Source organism: Myripristis murdjan, chromosome 13, assembly GCF_902150065.1.
Source record: "Myripristis murdjan chromosome 13, fMyrMur1.1, whole genome shotgun sequence".
Lineage (NCBI taxonomy): Eukaryota > Metazoa > Chordata > Actinopteri > Holocentriformes > Holocentridae > Myripristis > Myripristis murdjan.
In genome coordinates this window covers 15,011,383-15,025,621 of record NC_043992.1, presented here as the reverse complement: position 1 = coordinate 15,025,621, position 14,239 = coordinate 15,011,383, and the positions used below count along the sequence as shown (strand labels likewise).

Below are 14,239 nucleotides of genomic sequence, written 5' to 3'. Positions count from 1 at the left end.
GACATGGTGTTCATCAGCTATTCTTTGCATATGTAATAATTGATATTTTTTATAAGATACACTATTCCATAAAATATTTAATCTTCTTAAATTGGAAAGCCAGGTTACAAGGCACTCAATTATGTGGTTTAACCTATAACTTTATCCACTTTGATAAACTGAGGCTGATACAAGTCTGCATGACACAAAATATATTGCATACACTGCAGTAAGTTATGTCAAACTAATATACATGATAGTGGTTGTTAGACAAAAGACTCTCAAAGACCTGGGACCACAGTTTGGCCTTCTTTTTATATACCACATCACTGATCCCAATACCTTCTGGCAAGTGTTACGGTTGTGTAATTATTATCATCTGTTTTGTGATATTATCTCTTATGTATTACCATGTCATGTATTTTACTGTAAACCAAATATGCCTATCTATATTGATAGTGTACACTGATAGTGACAAGGGTATAATGAACATCATTAGGGTTTAGTTTACATAGATATGTAGGGCAGACACACACACACACAGGATGCAGCAGCACTCCTGTCTGGCCCTCTGCTGGACTGAAAACGTTGAGTTATAAGTTTGTGCCTGTGTCTGTAGCCACGCAGAAACACAAACATGTGTAAAACCCACTGACCACTGTGCAGACCTATTCCCCAGCTGGTACCTGAGGACCCACTTTGATGCTCTGAGTAAACACCGAGTAAACATACAGCACACACACACACACACACGAATGGTTCACACTGAAAGATCCCCCTGTCTCAATAATCACCTACAGTAAACATGTTTTACTAAGACAAGATGAAACTTTAATGATCCCTGTAGCAAAAAAAAAAAAAAAAAAAAAAAAAAAAAAAGTATCAGTTCAGCAACAAACAGTAATAGGACACTGCAGATAAAATTAAATATAAACAGAAAAAAATATATATATTGCAAACAGTTACACACACATACACATACAACAAATAATTTCAGCTCCAGAACACAATGTGTAAATGGCTATTATTAGGAACTTCAAAATAAAAGCAGTATCTCTTATTGAGGCGAATCAAGATTGAGTGGACAACATGAATGATAGGAACATATCCCAAAAATATATGCTATAAACAATATGCAAATATAGCAATAAATAAATAAATAAATAAAAATAAAAATATGCAGCATGAAATATTGCAAATGGGGCAACATTTTAAATCAGCAATGCGGTGTAAAATGGTGGGACCCATACATATTTTACACATTACCTGTATTTTATGTATAATATCAGAATTTACAGTAATATAATTGATGTGCAAAACGTGCATTATATTCACATTAAGTAGCCCAGAGAAGGCAGAATTATGTACAGACAGGGCCCTGTGCAAACATGCATCATATAACAACAACAACAACAACAACACTATACACCTTGTCAGTGGCCTTGGTTCGTCTGGTTCAGGTTTAGATACTGATGAACATATATTTATCTATCTATCTAGGTAGATATAGATATAGATATATAGATATTGTTTGTGTGTGATTAATTAATTAATTTCATTTTTCTCTCTGTCACAGAGTATTACCTCACTTGCATTGCTATATATTACTTCTACAATGTAAATAACTATATACTGAATTAACTACTATAATTGCTATTATTGTTGAAACCGTACAATTATTATTTATTTTTCATGTATTGGTGTATATGTATACATTGTTATTACCTTTACACGTTTTATTGTTCTCTATTTATGTTTTTTGTTTACATGTAATTTTTTGCTTTGGCAACTTGCTTGATCCAAAACGTCTTGCTATTAGAGCCAAATGAAGTGAAATTGAGAGAGAGAGAGAGAGAGAGAGAGAGAGAGAGAGAGAGAGAGAGAGAGAGAGAGAGAGAGAGAGGGCAGTAAAGGGAGGGAGCCGTGCAGACTCCATATATGGGCACACCATCGACTCTGCATCGCTATTGGCTGCGGGCCTTATGCAGCTGCTTGTCAACAAGATGGCCTTCCTTATTCTGCCGTTTTGACACTGATTATTTTCGTATCCCCGAGAACATACCGTAAAAGCTTGTGTCACTTTTAAATAGATAGCGAGAGAGGGCCTGGGAAGAGTCCTACGAAGGCGCACGGCCAGTTAGATTGTGTTCAAAGAGCTGACAGCCACTCAGGCCTCGGTAGCAAGCACCACTAGACAAGGTTGATTAAGAAAGTAGCTGCTGGCTAATGTCGTTAGCCAGCGACGGAGCTAGCTTAGCTACGTGGACACGGATAACTCGTGTCACCTGTGTAACACCAACTGGTGTCTAAACAAATTGCTTAGGTAACAAGGAAATACAGCTGTTTAATCAGCTGTCATCGACACCCTGCGGCGAAATACACTGGCCACTGGAGATTAAGGTAAGGTGGTTAGCAAAATATAACCACGTAACCAGCTAATGTGTAGTTTTCTACCTAGCTAGCTTGCTGGCTAGCAGTGTAGTCTGTGTCTTCATTATAGCACAGGTGAAGCCATGCTAGCCAGTTAGCGAGCTAGATAGCTAATGTTAGTACAGCCTAATTTCAGTTGGGGATTCACAAGGTTAATTAAATTAACGTGCGGACTTCACCGGAGTTGTAGCTGGGCCTTGTTAAATGTTAAACATTAGTGTTTTGACAGCAGTGCTGCTGCCGACATGCTCAACAAGAGGAAGTGTGTGTTTTTGTAACGACGCACTGTTTTGCTACGTTGGCTAACTCGTGAGTTAAGTTAGTTAAAGACGTTAACCGGTTACCACTGCAAAGTTTATCAGGTCGTCGGGAGCAATGGCTAATTTTATTTTGCGGTGCTGTATGTGACATTATATTAGCTGCCATTAGGAGGTGACTCCACACCTGTTTTGTTTTGTTTGTAAGCTTAACCCTCTAACCGATTCAAGGAAACAAACGTTCACGTAACTTGTTGGCCTTTGGTTTTAACCAACACTAAGAGGAATTACACCACATGATTTGATCAAGTGTGAATAATATGTCATACACATAATGTGTTGTTAAATCATTGATTTGGCGAACAAAATTCATTTAGCATGACTGAAGTATCATTAGTTGAATTGGTCAGAGGAAACTTTTTATGGGGCAAAGTGAAGTGAAAGCCTTCATTAAGTCTGTTGTCAAAGTGTTTAGTTGTAGACTGTAGTAGATTATTAATAGCACCCATGTACTACTAATCATGTTGGCATCATGTGAAATGTATCCGTTTTGAAGTCCAATTGTCTTCTGTGGATTGTCTTCTCATCTTAGATTCTAATGTGTAATTTGTCAGTCTTCTCTCAGATGTTAAAGTATGGTTATACGTGGTGGTAACACAATAGCCTTTGTGATTGTGGTTTCAGAGCTTGCATCAAAGTCTATCTCTGTCACAACACAAACATGGAAATGCACACATCGCCCTGTCTGCGAGTCGGCCACCCTCTGGCCTGGCAGAAGAGCCACTCAGATGGTTATGTTCCTGGACAGGCCGCTGGAGTGATGCAGTCACTTCTATTGTTCTCCTGGTATTATGGAGCAGATCTGGCCTGCTGGCCTTGCTCCTGTTGCATTGTCTCCACAGGCGCAGAGGGAAAGGGCAAGTTATACACAGACACAGAGGGAGCTTGAGCTAAAGGTTTTTGGCATGCTTGGGTAATATATCGCTTGCCTGCTCGCGTTTGTCTGGCTGAAAAACAGAGGAGGTGAGGTGGAGAAGAGTATGAGCTGCCAAGTTAGAGTGACTGTGTTTTGTGTGTGCCAGTTTGACTTTTATCAGAAAGGGTAGCCTAATTCCCATACTCTGACACACAACACAAAGTGAATTGAATTCCCAAGCTTTGGCACTGATTCACCATCTCATATTTTCTAATAGTGAAATTCCACTTAATGGTGAATATACTACACTAAATATTCTGTTGTATGCAGGTCTCCCAACAATCCCATGTCCTGGTGAGTGTGCCTTGCTGCCCCAGATTTGTATAGGGAAATGATTCATGTAGCAGAACCTGAGTTTTGATCTGCCAAGGTGTATGTTAAACCTGTCAATCTCTGGTTTAACGTTGTGTCTTAGTGTGCACAGCAGGATTCTCCTGGTTTGTTTGGTGGTACAACATTTTGTGGATTATTGAATCTTGCTTGCAGAACAGAGTGAGAGTAGACATTTATGCATCTAGTCATGTTTCGCAATGTTCGAATAAATAAACTCAGTCAGAATTCCCCAGGCAGAAGAGGAATGATGTAGTCAGTATTATTGACATTTCTCTGCATGGGCTGGGTGGACAAGAAGCTGAGCTGTGAGATTACTGAACTAGGCTGTCTGGTCAGTAGGTCCACTTCACATTTCTTTGCTCTTATCTTTTAATTTTAGACAGCTCCTGTCTGTTTAACCTGTGATGTGATTAAAAAATTTTTTTTTAAACCTGCTTAAACATCTCTTTCCGTAAGATTTGGCTTGTGCACTCTTAGAGAGCACTTTCCCCACATAGCAACATGTTTTTTCTAGGTTTTCATATCCTACCGGCTGCGTGATGGGCACACTTAATCTAGGGTGTTAAAAATGTTACCACAATAAAATGCATTACTTCATTCTATCAATACTTATAACGCTACACATCAAGAAATTATCACAGTTAATGAATTTTTTCTTTTGTGTGAAATCTGAACAGTCCAGAATGCTCGTAATTAGCATTATTCAAATCTCTTTTAGCCACCAAAACAACAGTGTGCAGTTCTTATGTGTGGTGTGTGTCTCCTCACTCATGACCGGGTATGAAGCCAGACCTTTCTCTATTCTTGCCATTTGATCTGTGTTTTAAATTCATTGATATTTTATTGAATATTTTTTATATTTATGTTGAGGAAAAGCATATTGCGATAATTGTTGTTGTTCTGTTGCCCAAGCTCTAGTAGAAACAGATAATGGAATAAATTGTCTGTTTTGATAGCCTAATTTATTGTACACCTTGGGGACCCAATGATGCAGGCCCGTGCTCTGCTGTAGTGTGCTGTGGTGTAGCTGGTTGCCTCTGTGCGTAGACAGGATTTGGAGGATTAGGTTGATGCAAAAAGCTTAAAACCAAACCCAGGCCTTCATTTGTAGGAATTGTTTCAAATGAAGAGAGGAAAAAAATAGAAGTAGCTGAGTTTCAATTTTAGCTTAAATCAGCTGTCAGGGAATAACAGGGAGTACTGAAATCTGAATAGGAGACGACTCTCCAATGTTGTATGGATGTGAGACATTGAATATTGAAGGTCTCAATAAATTTTATAGATGGGATAATTTTACCAAGAAACCTACATTACTGAGTGTTCTCCAACTCATTGTTGGGGTTTAAACCTTTTTTGGATTCTGGCCTAAATTGATAAACATTTAGTGTCAAAAGCAAATTCCTCTTGCGTCTAGCAATTGGGATGACCATAGGATTTTATGGTGGTGTTGCTTCTGCTGAATTGCCGCTTATTTTGGAACTGTAGTGTGACAGCAATAACTTAAGTCCAGGAATAAGCCAAAATGCTTGTTAGGGGTGTGTGTGTGCTTCCTGCTGTCTAGCCTTGAACATTTTTAAGTATTGTTTTTTTTTTTCCAGACGACCCCAAAAAGGTTTTTTGCCCTGGGATATTGTTGAACACACATCTTTGTGCAAAACATTTCACGACTGACTTCATTACCATCACAGCATGTGTGTGGCCAGTCCTCTCCCCAGCATTTTATGTTGATGAACTCACTGAGTGTTAGTGATTGCCGGTCAATAGTTTGATAAGGTTACTGTCATTCTTGCCATTCACTTTGTATGTGTGCATGTGACTTTGTGCTGCAACACTGCAATGGACAGACCCATTCTGTGGCTCCTCTTATAATTCCTATCTGTTTTTAGAGCTGGACAGAGTGATGCAGTGAGGGAGGTACAAAGGAGTTGATGGAAAGGAGGTAGAGAATAAAAGTGGTTGGGCAGAGTGTGATGGTGGGTGGTGAGTGAGAAAGGGTCAGGGAGGGAGAGAGCAATGAAAAAGGTTCAGTAGCTTTTTCCCTCCCAACAGTGTAATCTGCCTGCTCTTAGCTGAGTTGTTGCCATGTGATTATGGAGCAAATATCTGAATTGGTTCACCACACCGTGTGGGCGGTGTTTGCTTTTTGCACCTCTCTCAACCATTCCATTAGTTCAAAAGTACAAAACGTCACCCATTCAGTGTGACAGACAGGCAAGCAAAACAAGACCTATTTTAAAGGTTATGGATTGAAGGAGTATGGTGGCTAAAATGGAGAGGAGATCACTGCCTCGGCAAACCTCAGAGAAACCAATCTTAAACAAATACACCAACCTTTTGCCAAGTAAGCGCTTTCATCAATTAGGGTTGTGCAACAACAGGATTGTTTGACAAAATTGTTGTGTGTGTTCAGCATTTGCAGCATTGAGGAGGTTCTGGGGTGCTGTAATGCTAGCTTGCACTGTCCACAAAACATAGGCCCTCACTGTGTGGAAATGTGTTGGTTATTCTATTTAACAATAAACTAAATTAAACTACTTATAGAGGTGGATCTGCTGCCAGTTTTCACAAGCACAATGGTGGGCTAGTTGTAAAAGGTGTTTCTGTAACAGAACAAGTGGACTGGACCTGATATTATTTTAGGCTGTTTTGGCTTAGGCTACGCTATCTCATGTCTCATCCCCCTAATTTACATAGATGAAACTGCGCCAGTGCTAATTGTTGGTTACTCGCCAAAATTGCATACCATTTTTTTGCAAGTGGCTGCCACACCCTGAAATTTAACAAAAAATTTTTTTAACTCTCCCACCGTGGAAAGAGAGGAGGACAAGTTAATACAGCGGAGATGCACTTAAAACTCTCACAGGAGCAGACAGCAAGTCTAGACCTGCAAGAGTTAAGAGACACTACTCACAGACAGATGGGTCTCCATTGTTTTTTTTTTTTTTTTTCTGCCATTTACTGTGAAAGTAAAAGATTTGTCAACAACAACACTATTTCCCAACATAGTGAAGTAGTGTTCTTCTGTTGTTGATGTTCTCGTGTGAGGTACATTAGTATTTATCAGTACTAATATAATGATTTTCAGCTCTCACTTTGTTTCCTTGATTTAGCCTACTTTTTTTTTTAATGTGTGTGATGTTTGTCAGGATGGCAGTGCTCCTGTCTGCAAGATAGAATGGCAGTTCTAGTCCACTGTGATTAAATATACTTCATTTGTCTCTGTAAGGGAATTTGTCTCGGACTCCACGTGCAGATCCATGATGAAAAACATAGCAGCATTATTGCAGGCTAAAATACATATAATTACATAATACACACGTAGATAACATAATAGGTCTAGGGGATGAAGTGCAGTTGTTTTCAGTGAGTGCTCAGCTAGCTCTGATTTTCCACTTGCAGACGGGTTTTGGAGCTTGCTGACAAGCTCCAGATCAGAGGCAAACGGGCGTTTGCTAGGCGCTCACAAATCGGCAGTTGAGGGCTATGTGTGAACTGTTCAAAGACGTGAACTGAGAGGCTGGCCACTGCATCGCTGATGCATCCCAGATATCTAGCAGGTTAACAATCTGGATCTGTCAATACTTCTCAATAAAAAAAAAAATTATATATAAAAAATATCTTTCAGTGATGTGCTTCAGCCAAAGAGAGCACAAGAGCAGTGCTGTCATCCGTAACAGTTCCCTAAACCCAGTCTTAAGGGGGGTGGCTAATAATACAGTTTTATCAGAATACATTCCCAATCCAATCTCTCACCCACTCAATTCCCATGTCACTTCTTGCATGTGTTTTCTTGACCACACGTACTTAGAGGACCACACACAGACTCATTTGGGATTCCTCCTGGATCTTGATCTTGTAATGTGTGATCCCTTGTCGCCGCTCAAATCACAGTGCCTTGAAGGTACCTGATTACAGAACAAACATACAAACAAATCATACAAACAAAACAATATTAAAATACAAAGTAAACTTGTACTTGTAGTTGAAGCATATAAGCCCATCCCCTGCCACCGCATTGCCACCAGGCCTAACGATTATCAGGAGAAAACCCTGTTCTAGCATTTTATTTTTTGGACTATGGCTGGGTCTGATCAAGTATTGTCAAGACTGATCTCCAGTGCTTAAACACATAGCGTGACAGCCATAATATTGGTGCATAAGGGTCTTAAACTATTCTAACCACTTTTGCCAATTATCAGCAAAATTGTACCATATAGGATTACTGGTTGATATGAAAAATAGAAGCCCTGGCTTGTTTAATTTTGTAATACATTTGTGCGTAAAGGCTGCTTACTTAACCTTACTTAAAGAGAGCAGCTTAGGACTGAGAGGCGAGGTGCAACTGTGGGTTCAAGCTGTTCCACAGTTGAGCGTGCCTTTAAATCAGCAGCAAGCTAAACATGTTGCTCCATCGCCACTTGCCTCCTTAAGCATGCCGGCACGTTCCTGGCAGCTCGTGCAGCTGGCACAGTCTGTGACACAGAAGCAAAGCACTCTGGGTGGACTAAAGGCTTCCCCCTCTAGCCTGTAGCATAGGCTTTATGGCAGAGAGAAAGAGAGAGGGGTAAGGACAGGGGAGGACAGCTACAGCAGTTTCATTACTACCCCACCCCCTCCTGCTGTTTGCTAAAAATAGATTCAGCATATGCCTGCCTGCCCCTCCCTGTGTTGCCTCCTATTAAGCAAGTCCTCTTTGAAGCACCAAGAGGAGGAGAGGAGAAAGGGATGAGAGGAGAATCCATTTGGTGCTTTTGTATCCCACCTCTCAGCCCTTTCATCTGCAGGCCCCAGACACACCACCTGAAATGGTATCCCTCTGATTTGATTGAGAGGCTCCAAGGTGGGAGAATTGATCTTACAATAAAGTAGCAAATGTAACTGCTAATTGAGTTTGGCCACAGTATAGGAAACAGGCTCGTAATGATTACTTCTGATAACAGTATGATGATAGTGTGCTTCTTTCCAGACTGGTGACTGGTGTGTTCATGTAGAAGGCTAGTTTGCCTTTCACTGTCTACTCTCCAGCTCATAGCTTGAGGCAACTATTCAATACGGCCTCAATTGGTCATTGACTGGCTGAATTGATCCCTGCACTGACAAGCATTGTTGCTGTAGAGATACAAACTGTGATTTCATGACTGAGCCATTTTATGATCGTGCTAATGTTATCCTCTCTTATCTCCACTCTTCCCCTTCTCACTGCCTGTTGTCTCTCCCGCCCTTGCTCCCACCCTTCCTTTCTTTTCATGCAGATTATATGCCCAGTGCTGCTGGTGAGGCGGGTGGCAGACAGTGCCTGTCAGGTTGGCACTGGGACAGGCAACAGAGAATGAGAGGTCTGGCTCTGGGTGCTTGCTGGCCAGCCTAGATGCCGATATGCCCCGGGGGTCCGCACCCTGATGGACCGCGACACCTTCTCCCACATCCGCCTGTGGTGCCCACGCCCCTTTGGCACCTACTCCCAGAACAAGGCTCGCAGCCCAGGCTCAGGGGTCAGTGGCGGAGGGGTTGGAGGGGCAGGGTCCCCCTCCCTCTGCAAGGCTGAGCCATCTACAGGGGGCAGAAGCTCGCTGGATGGAAGTGAAGATGGAGGGATGATAGTGGGGGGCCAGGAGGAGAATGGAGACGAGGAAGAGGAGGATGTTGGTTCAGAGAACACTCCTCCCAACCCTGAGCTCAGCTCAAACTCCCTTACACAGAGCCAGGCCCCTCCAGCCTCCTCAGCCCCTCCTTCGCCTCCCTCTTCCGGGGCCCAGATGGAGGATGGCCGCGTGCTGTTGGACACCTGGTATGTCATTAAGCCAGGCAACACCAAGGAGAAGATTGCCTTCTTTGTAGCGCACCAGTTCAGTGGAGCAGAGCTGCCCAGACCCAGCGCCATGAAGGTATGGAGGTGCCAGATTGATGCTGACCAGAAACTAAATGTACAGCAGCAGTTCATAGACATCAAAGTCTCTACCATAGGCAGTACATAGACAAGCTCACTCTTTTTTGTTTATTCATTCAAAAGGATGTATAATAACTCATTACTATACCAAATACTGATCCTCTGCTTATCTTTGAATCTCAGGATTGTTGATGAGCAGCCACAGCAAACACATGGAATAGACAGAAATACTTTGTTGCTGTAAGATGGGGTAAAAAGTTAAAGGTAGCTCAGTATATCTGAGACATTTGTAACTCTTTGATTTAGTTAGCTATAATACATTATCCATGGTTACACTATAGTGGAGTAATTAAGACACGGTTTTGTCAGTGTGTTTAATTTTAAGTAATATTTTTAAGTTGAATATCATGTTTTTTTTCTTCTTCTCAGGTTAAAGGTAACTGGGCAACGGACTGCAGTAAGGCCAAACGACGAAGACGTTGCTCCTCCTATGACCCTCCAGCACGCTCACAAACCTCCTCAGAGCCACACCTCAGTCACAACTCCTCCTTGGCCCATGATGCACCTCCGAGCCCTGATGAGCCTGCATTAGGAGGGGTGAGTGAGACAGACCTGCTTTCGGTGGCAGAGATGGTGGCATTAGTGGAGCAGAGAACCGCCATGGCCCTCCAAGGGATGGTGGCTGCTCAGGGGAACCAGCAGCACCACCAGCCCCCTACCACCACCCACAGCCAGGGCCTCTCCTCCCACCAGCACACCCTTCTCCGGGGCACAGTATCAGACCCCACCCCCATGGTGTTTGTGTCAGACAATTCGGACAGCCAGCACTCTGTGGAGCCCCAGGGATCCTCCTCTCCCATCCAGACAGACCAAGAGTTAGAGGAGCAGGAGCAGCAGGAGTCATGCAAGGTTGCTCAAGCCATCGCACACTTTGAATCCCAAAACCTGGAGAATCGGCTCTGCCTGGGCTCTGGTTCTGGTAACGGAATAGACTCTTCTAACCGAGACCAAGAAAGGGAGCACAGAAGAGGAGGGGAGTCGGGGACCGGCATCGCAGCCCCTCCTCCACCCCCCAGCCATAGTCATGGTGAGGTAAGGATAGCTTTCAGGGTGTCAAGCTTGGACCCCCGGTCCCAGTCGGAGCCCGCCGGCAGGCCTCGCTGCATGTTTATGAGCTGTGGTGGTGGGGGCAGCCAGGCAGGTGCCAGGGCCAAAGAGAAGATCACCTGCGACCTCTACCAGCTTGTCAGCCCCTCCTCAAGAGATCCCAGCAGTCTGCTGCTTGCTGCCACGTCTGCAGCCCCCAAACCAGATGGAGACCTTCATCACTCAGACAGGCCAGCCTGTGGCAGCCCAGACACAAGTCAGGAGCTCTCCTCTGGGGAGAAGAAGCCCATGGGTGTAGGGAGGGAGAGAGTGACTGGCTTCCATGTAGAAGTGGTGGTAACGGGTGCGGTGGACCAGTGTGTGTTTTATGGCAAGGACAGTACGGAGAATGTGCAGGAGGAGACGGTGTGTTTTGCAATGCCCAGTGGGGGAGGGGGTGGCGGGGGTGTAGGCAGCTCAACTGACCCTTCATCGGATGATCCCCCTCCTGGCCAGCTCTTCTTCCTCCAGCCTCCCCGGGGCCCAGAGGAGGATGGGAAGGGAGCAGGCACCAGCAGTGGGTCAGGAATGTGTTCTTTGGACTGCGCTAACAACAATGGCCCCGGGGCAGGGGTTGGGGCGAGCTCAGGGGAGCACGCAACTCGGCCAGACTCTCCTCTCACCAATGTCGGGGTGGTGGAGGACTGCTCGGACCCCTCGCTGTGTCGCCTCTACCGTCACGTGTCCCACGATTTCTTGGAGATCCGCTTTCAGATCCAACGTCTCCTTGAACCACGCCAGTACATGCTGCTGCTTCCCGACCACATCATGGTCAACATCTTCAGCTACCTGCCAACACGCTCTCTGGCCGCCCTTAAATGCACCTGCCATGACTTCAAGGCACTGATTGAGACCTATGGGGTGCGGGCAGTGGACTCACGCTGGAACCAAGATCCCCTCTACAGGGATGACCCCTGCAAACAGTGCAAGCGGCAGTACGAGCGCGGGGATGTTTCCCTGTGCCGATGGCACCCCAAACCTTACCACCATGACCTGCCTTATGGACGCTCCTACTGGATGTGCTGCCGGCGCACAGACAAGGACACGCCGGGCTGCCGTGTTGGACTCCATGATAACAACTGGGTCCAGCAGCCTGCTGATGGGTCCCAGCCCGTTCGCACCAGGAGGGAGGAGGCCAGGTAGAGAAGGAGCAAGGAGAAGGCCTCACACAAACCAATTCATCTCCTCCAGCATTCCTCCTTTAGCCCTCTGCTGTTCAGAGGGGGTACAAAGGAGGAGTTAGCACTCCAGGATTGTTTTTTTTGCTCCAGCACTCCTTCTTTTATTTAGCCTCAGAGGAGGGAGGATGAGAGTTAGAGAAGGAGGTCTCTGTTTTGCCTTTTTTTAGCCCTCCAGAATCCCTCTCTCTCCCCACTCTGCTCCAACGGTGGCACCTTGTAAAAGTTTGTATACCAGGGTTGGGGTCCCCTCTTACTGTTCTGTCAGTCAGCACTCTATGCCTCTTACTCTTTTGGGTTTCTGCCTAACTCCATATGTGGTTGTTAGCTACATCATGTGAAAACTTTGCAGTGTGTTTGATTGAGATTAGCACTCATGAAGTGATGCATAGAAATGTAATGCCCTAGAGCCTGCTTACTATTCCTGTAATGGCCAATTCTCATACTTATGTTCTATGTTGTGTGTTGTATCCATAAACGTCCATGTTAGCTGTACAATGGTGCTTTGAGGAATGAGCTGTACAGGCTCCTACAGATTTAAAACTTTTCAGTGGTGGAATGTTCAGCGTTACAATAGAAATGTGATTGTATAAAGCGAACTTGACTTTCCGTTGTACAAGATTGCCACTCGTACCTGTCCTGCGCCATGCGTTTCAATTTTTCTGAATGTGCTGTATTGTTGTACTCTATTGAACAGCCCCCTGATAATGCTGCTGAAACCATTGCCTGTGTCACTGATGTTATTTCTGTTATAGCCATACTTTTTGGTCAATAACTGGCTCAGTCTCTCCACACTAGCCCATCTTATTGGCCTCTGATATCTATCCTTGTCATCATTTCGGAGTGGACCCTAACCTTGCTGACCAACCATACAGAAGAGCCACCAAGGACCTCATGGTTTACAGAGAATTATGGGAGATGGAATTTATTGATTGAGAACTCAGAACAGTCGGATGGAATGGGATTTAAAAGAAAAAAGAAAAAAAAAAAGCAACTTGATGTCACTTTGCAAAGGCCTGATGTCACTTTGTATGGTTTGATTGATTTGCTTGTTTGCTTTTTTGTTATTTTTGTTTGGTTGTTTTATTGGGGTGTGTGTAAGAGAATGTTTGCTGTAGTGTTCCCTTTTATTCTTGAGGACTGTGTTCTGCCTGTATCGATTTGTCCCCCCACCCCACCCCGCCTGCAAACATTTTTTAAAGTCCATCTTTGTTTTAACCTCCTTTCCTTTCCTTCATCCTCTGTGTGATTCAGCAGAGAGCAGTGTTTGCCAAAGCTGTTGTTGTTGCTTTGAAGCAGATGAAACCAACAAACACAGACTATAGAAACTCTCTACACCAGCTTCCAGCCTTAAAACCCCCTACCTCTTTCCCATCCTGCAGGAGAATGAGGTGTCAGATACCTCACAGAGAGTGAGTGTATTGGAAGTTGTATAGGAGCCTGTAAGCCGGTTAATGTGATTGTCGCTGAACTCTATACAACTCTGCAAGATCACCCATAATTCCTTTGTGGAGTGTAGTTGGGTAAGATGAACAGTGCCTGGTGACGGCTCTGACCCTTCATTCTTTGAACCTCTTTCTCTCTCCCCCTCCCTCTCCTCCCCCACTGCTCCTGCTTTTACACCCCCCCCCCCACCCCTGCAAACTGACAGACTGGACATGCATTAAGAACTATTGGGATGGATGATGCTGAAACTGTGCATAGAGGGGGGGGAAGAAGGTGGGGGAGGCATGGGAGAACTCTGTAGGTTCCAGAAAATGTACAATGCTAATGGGAAATATCTGCTTAAATAAAAACAGAAGTGATGATTAAACTGGAAATCTTAAAGACTGTCTGGTGTGCGTGTACTTGTAATAGGGAGGACCACTATGCATTTTTAACCAAATATGGGAATATTTTTGATCAGTCCTCACATCTACAAAGGCAACCTCTGTTTTATTGGTTAAGGGGGAAAGGCTGTAGAAAATAAATGGAAATCAATATTATGTCCTCACAGACAAAGATGCGTGTATGTGTATGTGATGAGAAAATACAAATATAAAGCTAGATTGTC

General features: G+C 44.0%; 1 protein-coding gene across 1 annotated transcript; it reads left to right on the top strand.

The window, feature by feature from the left end:
- Positions 1-1,956: 1,956 nt before the first annotated feature.
- On the top strand, positions 1,957-14,013 carry fbxo46 (F-box protein 46). The gene is made up of 3 exons (XM_030066789.1): positions 1,957-2,379; positions 9,228-9,860; positions 10,292-14,013. Exons 2-3 carry the CDS (start codon positions 9,375-9,377, stop codon positions 12,149-12,151), a joined length of 2,346 nt encoding a protein of 781 aa, XP_029922649.1. The 5' UTR covers positions 1,957-2,379; positions 9,228-9,374; the 3' UTR covers positions 12,152-14,013.
- The last annotated feature ends 226 nt before the right edge of the window (positions 14,014-14,239 follow it).

Excerpts from the sequence above, each read along its gene's own strand:
- fbxo46 (XM_030066789.1), top strand. The coding sequence starts at position 9,375 with ATGGACCGCGACACCTTCTCCCACATCCGCCTGTGGTGCCCACGCCCC. Across the intron at positions 9,861-10,291 it reads CCAGACCCAGCGCCATGAAG|GTTAAAGGTAACTGGGCAAC; the intron begins GTATGGAGGTGC and ends TCTTCTTCTCAG.